Raw genomic sequence first — 7,583 nt, 5'->3', positions numbered from 1 at the left:
TCTTGTTGAACAAGAAAATTGTTCATTGCATTTCCATTTACATTTTTATTTGCCGATTTCGCTATGCATGTGATCATCTCGGTTTCCTTCATTTTACGATTTTTTTTACGGAATTTACTTTTGCAGAAGAATTTTAGACTCAGTACAAGTATTTGTAGTTTGATTTTAGGGCTTAGTTCGTCGTATAATAATTCATCCAATGTGGTTAAATTTCACATTTTCTATTGCTTTTGGATTTAAGTTACATACACTGATTGCGTAAAGATACCAGAGGCGGAACCAGGATTTGAAGTTTATGGGTTTTGAAGCTGTCACTAAACTCATAGCTTGTTTAGTTATTGGGTTCGCAATTAAATACTTATATATATTTAATGGATTTTCTAATATAAAGCAGGGTCTAAGCAAAAGCTACTGAATTCGACCGAACTCGTAAACAATACACTACCGCCGCCCCTAAAAGATACTATCAATGAACGTTAACGTGTGATAGCAGGTTGCTTACCATTTTTGTCGGATTACCCAATTAGGAGTAATACATATCAAGATATTTAGATGTAATTACCTAATAACTGACCCGATTGTGTAAATATTCTTTAAATATCAATGCATAGAATTTAAACTCTTTGAAGTCGAAATTCTCTCAATCTCAATTGGCAACTCTCAACATTTTTCCACTTCTAGGTTCTTTCGCCTCCCTAACTCCACTTCATTCATCTGTATGTATGTGTAGATTCGTTTCCTATATAGTCACACTTTGATTTGTATAGTTACATTTGGTCGCCGTTAACATCAATCATTGAACTGGTTGCTAAAGTACATTCTGAAAGATGAAACCTGTTCATTTGACCAGTTATTTCCTTTTAAATTTGTGACGTGGGGTTATTTGCCGATTTTGCTACGCATTTGATGTAACTCCCTTTATTTCTCATTTGGTTTTAGGTTTGATTCTACGGATATTAATTTCATCCAATGTGATTATCTTTTTTCTTTTCTTTAGATTTTTTTTTTTAGGGGGTGGGGGGGTGGGGGTGGGGGTGAGGGGGGAGCTAGTGGCAGGAAAGATTGCTACGTTACCCCGTTGTCCCAAATGCATTTGACTTTTGATGCGAATTTGGACACGATTTCTTAAATTTCTGATGTGTAATACGTATTTAGAAACTGAATGAAAAGTAGTATAGATCAAAACATTTTTTATAGTTAAAATCCTAATGTGAGTGCCTTAGACTGTTTTATTGCTATCACCAGGACAGATTGTCATCCTATTACATTAGTACAACTTACATCAATCCTTAGGTTAGTGAATGTTTCATGGCTAAAGGGCGGGCTCGGCCAATTTTGACAGGTCAAAATGAGTAAGTCAATGAACAGATCATGATATAACATACTCTTTTTGTTATTTTTTCCTTTGCTGTTCTTGGCATTTCACGGACCTTGAGTAATATAGTGCTACACTTGAGGTCTTAAGTAGATATTTGCTTCTCCTTACAACAACAACATCCCAGTATAATCCCACAAGTGGGGTCTGGGGAAGGTAATATGTACGCAGACCTTCTCCTTCAGATGAATAAATACATTGTTAGTAATTATCTTATTGGCTGTTTAATTCCTGTGCCTTGTCTAGTTTGATCATAATAGCTCCGTTTTTCTTTAACAATCATGATGATTTAGTTTTGTCCGTACGGATTTTACAGGATGGGAGCACGGAGAAGAATGCATATGTTCGTACCTAGCAATTCAGCACCTTCATCACCATACCAGGCAAAGAATGCTCGAGGTTTTAGGAATTTGATGATAGATCAACTTGGGGGTGTTGTATTTGGTTGCACGAGTTCTACAATGAAAGAATGCCTTGAAAAGCAACTATTTGGTCAGTTATTCAGCCTTAATATTTTGGCCTTTGAAAAGGCTATATATATATATGTTTGAACGCAGTTTTTAATGTCTTTTAACTATCATGTGAGAGTTGATTATTACTTTATTCTTGTTTCATTTTGTCACCCTTTACTCAATTATATATACGCATATTAAAATCTTTGACAGGTTTGCCTATTGAACACTTTTCATATGTGAAAAATGTACATCCTGGTTTGCCGTTGTTCTTGTTCAACTACAACGATAGGAAGATCCATGGAATCTTCGAGGCAGTAAGCTCTGGTCAAATGCATATCAATCCATATGCTTGGACATCAGATGGTTATGAAAAAACACGATATCCTGCACAGGTTTTATATCATGTTTTCTTCTTGGCTTTATCTGCTTTTGTCGATGCTTGCCAGGTAATATCCTAGTAAGGATTATTCTACTGAAACTTTACTGTTTCTTTTGAAGGTTCAGATACGTGTCCGTCTGCAGTGTCAACCACTGCCAGAAAATCAGTTTAAACCAGTAATATTGGATAATTATTATAGTCAGAACCATTTCTGGTTTGAGCTAGATCATGCTCAATCTAATAAATTGATCTCCAAACTGGCATCTCTTGCAATTGCTCCAAGTAAAACACTGTATAACCCAGCAAACTGGGGAAATATAATCCAAGATCTACCTGAAAATGACACGATAGCGGATAATGGATCTTTTGAGCCACAAGACTTGGAAAATAAGTCGTCCAGTTCCGTTGATGTGAACAGGAAGTTCGGTGCCGGAGACATTTCTCCTTGTTCAAATGGCAGTGATCTGCAGTTGGAGTCACCACTTGATTTTCAAGCTGCACTAGATGAGAAGGATTTTATATACAAGAAACTCAAAGAATTAGTTCTTGAGCGTGAATGTTCAGGGGCCCCTACAAATGGACATGCAGAGGAAAGAACCAACGCAGCGTTAGGTAACCCTGTAAATGATGTAAGCATTGGCAAAGCAGCTTTTCGGAAAGCACGGCTTCCTGGAGAAGAGAAGAATGAAGAACGATCCTGTGACTCGGCTGGTTATCCTTCTTTTGTAGTTCAGGTTCTTCATCTTCGCGTAATATGTGCTTCTTTTCATCATGCATGACAGCATTTCTGTGGTACATTTGTTCTATGTGACTCAGCTATCTCTCTTATTGTAGCTTCTTCAAGGAATGGAGGAACTAATAGCTTTTAACGAAGATCAACATAAAAAGATGGGTGGTCTGGAGCAGAAGCTGGTAAAACCTTATCTTTTTGCAATCTCAGTTTTATGGTGACACATCTGTTTCACGCTAAAATCACTTTTTCAGTGGTCTAGGCTAGAGAATTTTCTATATTTTAGACATCTTGGAAGGATGGTAAAAAATATAGCATTTTCCTCTTTCCTTTTGTTTTATGTCTGCTTGGAGAGGAGAGGGTGTTGGAATGAAAACTGCAACAAAATAATTTCTTATGTCAAAAGAATCGATAGGTGATATAAAGGAATTATGCAACACGTTCAGGAGTGTCAGAGACCATTAGTAGGTAGTCATCCAAATTCGAAAAGGAACTTGATATTTTTTCATATTGCATATGGTGTCTGTTCTGTATCTTCATGAATCAAGGATTTTTTCAGCTCCATACATACTTTAATTTATGCTGCGTCTGCAGTAGAAGTAAAAACCAGATAATCATAGTGTTTTTGCCTTTCTTATTCCCTTGTATCCACATGGAATGTAGGCTGATATGCAAGAAGAAATTAAACTGTTAAAAACTAGATGCTTGATGTTGGAGTTCTCAAATCCTTCTCGTACACATGCTGGTGAAAATGTGGTTGAGTCAGATGATGTAGCACATCTGAATGATGAGTCAGTCATCCTAGCTGGAGGATATGATGGTGTATCGTGGTTATCGGCCTTCGACTCATACTCGCCTTTAAATGATGTCTTAAAGTCACTTAAGCCAATGAATTCAGTTCGATCGTTTTTCGCACTTGCAAACCTGAGTAGAGAAATTTATGTATTTGGTGGCAGATGTGGAAGCTTGTGGTCCAACGGAGGTAATGCTAGTAGTCCCTTCCTTCACATACCCTCCTATCCCCACCCCCTTTCTCTTAAGTTGCTGAACTGATGTCACTCTCTTCTTGTGAAGTTGAATCATATAACCCAGCTGATAATAAGTGGACTGTGCACCCTTGTTTGAATGAGAAAAAAGGTAGCTTATCTGGAGCTACTTTAAAGGACAAGATCTTTGCAGTTGGCGGTGGAAATGGAATTGAAAGCTTTTCACAAGTTGAAATGTATGATCCTCAAGTAGGTCGATGGATTTCTACACGATCCATGTGGCAGAAGGTTAATTCTATTCCTTGCTCACTTTGGCAACAGTAAAAGTTAATTGCAATGAGACAGCCAGCTTATGTGCATTACCCTTGGATATTATTCTCATCCTCTTAATTTTTGTAGCAAGTCTTTAGTGTGGTCATTTATCTTCATTTTTCCATGGAAGTTCTTTTGTCTCTACTTTGTTCAATCCTTAAGTAGTATTCAGGTAATATGAAGAAATAAACAAGTGAGGAAACCTTAAAGAGTTGAGGGAAGAAATTACAAAATGAAATGATGTGTTGTTTAGCAATTATTTTACTACAGTGGCCAACTGAATTTGTCTCATTACTAGCTAACTAAAGACAATATGTTGTCTCTTTCTTGTCCTTGCCTACAGTCCAGGCTTCCATTTGCTTATTTTTCTTTTTTTCTTGGACTATGTCTCTTAAGTAGCATCCATTTGTATCTCCATTTTCTTGCTACAAGTGCTAAACTATCTCCTCTGACATGAATGTCTACCATGCATGTACATCTGCAGCGATTTGCTCTTGCAGCAGCAGAACTTAATGGTGCACTATATGCTGTTGGTGGATTTGATGGAAGCAATTATTTGGCGTAAGTTATTGCTGAATTGCTGTTCTTTTCTTTCTTTATAATGTATATGTGCCAAAGAAGCTTGACATTTGGGCGTTATTTCTCCAATCATTGAATTGCAATTCTCTTTGATCTTTCCCTGAGAAAGGAGAGTTGCTTGTTGTTTTCCAACATGTGGTCCTTTTTAGTGCTAACTGCATCAAGATGTTTTAAAAGAAATCTGCAACAGCTCTTTTATTTCATATAAACAGGAGGATTATCTGCATATGTGAAAGTAGTCGAGTCTGTTTTTAGTTTTCTGCTGTGTTCTCTTGTAGCATCTTTCTTATTAGCTATTACCTCAGGACTGCTGAAAGATTTGACCCCAGAGAACATTCTTGGACAAAAATTGAGAGTATGAGCACAAAAAGAGGATCTCATGCGTTGGTTGCTTTGAGGGGAAAGTTGTATGTTGTCCTTTTATTGCTTTTTTGGATTGTATATCTTTGGTACTGTATTATGTCCTCAAGAGTAGAAGTATATTATCTGAAGAGTTACTAGGGGGTTTATTAGGCATTGTCCGCAACCTTTATTTGGGATGAATTTCTTCTTGTTATTCACTTTTAGCGTCATTTCAGATATGCACTTGGTGGCCATGATGGGTATCAAATGGTGCCGAGCATTGAGATATATGATCCCCGTCGTGGAACATGGACGATTGGGGAACCAATGAACTGTTCTAGGGGGTATTCAGCAGCTGCTGTTCTAATGGAGTCCATTTATGTAATTGGAGGGGTTAAATCTGATAATGAAATAGTAGACACGGTACATAATTATTTATTTCATTATTTTTGTTATGCTTTGTTTCCATTATATACAGGTATTGATTTATCCAATGCTCCTTTTTGTGATTGCAGATTGAATGTTATAAGGAGGGTCAAGGTTGGCAAACAACTACCTCGAGGGCTGTTGGGAAAAGGTGCTTTTCCTCTGCTGTAGTTTTGGAGGAATGCTGAACTATGCCCTTCTTAAGTATTCGAGCTGTCTCATCTTGGGCACTCTTTGTTCAAGAAATGTCAATATATGCTGTTTTAGTATAGTGAATATGGTTAATGCTTAGTAGCTAGCATTTATCGAACATTAGAAAGTAACTATTTCCTATTTTACGCGTCTATTAGAGAAGCAGCTTCATTCCTTGACTTATTTTTTCTGTATAGAAAACAGAATGATGAAACTTATTGACAATTATGGTACAGTTTGAAATAGTATTGCTGCAACACAGATAGTTTCCTGCAACTTTTTTCTAAGGCAAAACTTGTGCACAACACTTGAATGTTTTTGCACCATTCAATTTGTTACCTAGCATGAAATCAGGTAGAGCAATGGTTTTTAGGAGAGTTTTGATGATTCAATAATTTGTCATTTCTATCTGCTTATAATCACAGAAACTTAACATAAAGAGTATGTCCAAAATTTTGAAATATTTGTGGCGATGGGGGCTGCTTTATGTGACTAGAGATTGAGAAGAATGCAAAGAAAGGAGAAGATAACATTGGCTGGACTTTAATAGACTTTTCTCAGAGTCAAATTAACAATTAAAGAGAAGAGTTTTACTTGTCGGACTTGCTGTATATGTTAGTGTCTCCTAAGGTTTTACATGATTGTATGTTAGTGTCTCCTTCACCAAGATGTCTTTTCTTTTTTTGGTCAACAAAGATGCATACTTGATATATTAAGGGTCAATACAAGGAGCATTGTTTGGTATAGTGTTACAAAAAGGGTGGGGTTCACTGATACCAAATTGTACTTGAGTGCTAGAGTTAATATTACAAGAGTTGGACGACATGTTTAAACAAAAAGAGGGGCGGTCCAGCTTCATGGCAGCAGTTGTTATGCGCTTGTGAACTGTTCCCCGTTGGTCGTCTATGAACTCGTGCAATACAAAAGGAGGTGGTTCCAAAAATTCAGTAGTGGGGGCATGGTGAGGTAGGTTGTCCCATGCTTGGCCAGCAACTTCATTTTGCTTCCGCTAAATATGTGTCACCCAGGGACTATTCAGTAATGTAGGAGATAACTAAAATAACAAAGTTTTCAGGATTATTAGGGTAAGGAAGAAGAGAAACTAATTCTATAGGATTCTATTTTTTTTACTAACTCATTTCAAATTTCCACATTTAGATAAGACTTCTAGCATTTAATAAGAAATTTATAAACTGAAGATAACGTAAAAAATACTCTTCAGTTTCAATTTGTTTGGCATCATTAAACTAGGGACATAGCTTAGGAAATAAAGAATGATTTCATCACGTCATTTTTAATAGGAGTATATAAAAACTACCAAAAGTACCCTTATAATAAGGCCACACTAATCATGTCAATTACTAAAAGAGCACAATATCAAGTCAAATGTGACAAAAGTAGTTTAAATTCTTAAATTTTATCGTTACAACTAATCATATTCAATGGAAAAATTTGCTACTTTCCTGAAATAATAGTTGTTAAAGAACTAAAGAAGAAAAATGCTAGAATGAATAATAAGAGAGCAGAGATCAAAGTCTAGCACAAGCCAAAAAGTTTAGATGATTTTTTCTTATTTTTGTATTAGTGATGAATAGGTAAACGAACTTGTTAAAATGAAATCAAAATAAGGGAGGTAAATATAACACTATTATAAACTATATAAGGGAGGTTAATGTTACAAAATAAAACCTCAGGGAAGAATTCTGAAACTAAAGAAGATAGGGGGTTTATTCATTGAACGGGCCAAAAGAAATGAAGCAAAGTGTAAAAGGTCAGTACTTTAGGGTACAAACACAAAACACCCAAT

At 36.2% G+C, this 7,583-nt stretch overlaps 1 protein-coding gene across 1 annotated transcript; it reads left to right on the top strand.

The window, feature by feature from the left end:
* Window positions 1,698-6,021, top strand: LOC109233924. Its single transcript, XM_019399772.1, has 10 exons — window positions 1,698-1,867; window positions 2,041-2,222; window positions 2,329-2,943; window positions 3,044-3,121; window positions 3,603-3,921; window positions 4,014-4,213; window positions 4,722-4,798; window positions 5,122-5,223; window positions 5,395-5,581; window positions 5,674-6,021. Exons 1-10 carry the CDS (start codon window positions 1,711-1,713, stop codon window positions 5,770-5,772), a joined length of 2,016 nt encoding a protein of 671 aa, XP_019255317.1. The 5' UTR covers window positions 1,698-1,710; the 3' UTR covers window positions 5,773-6,021.

Source organism: Nicotiana attenuata, chromosome 10 (assembly GCF_001879085.1).
Source record: "Nicotiana attenuata strain UT chromosome 10, NIATTr2, whole genome shotgun sequence".
Lineage (NCBI taxonomy): Eukaryota > Viridiplantae > Streptophyta > Magnoliopsida > Solanales > Solanaceae > Nicotiana > Nicotiana attenuata.
This window is presented reverse-complemented; position numbering and strand designations above follow the sequence as displayed.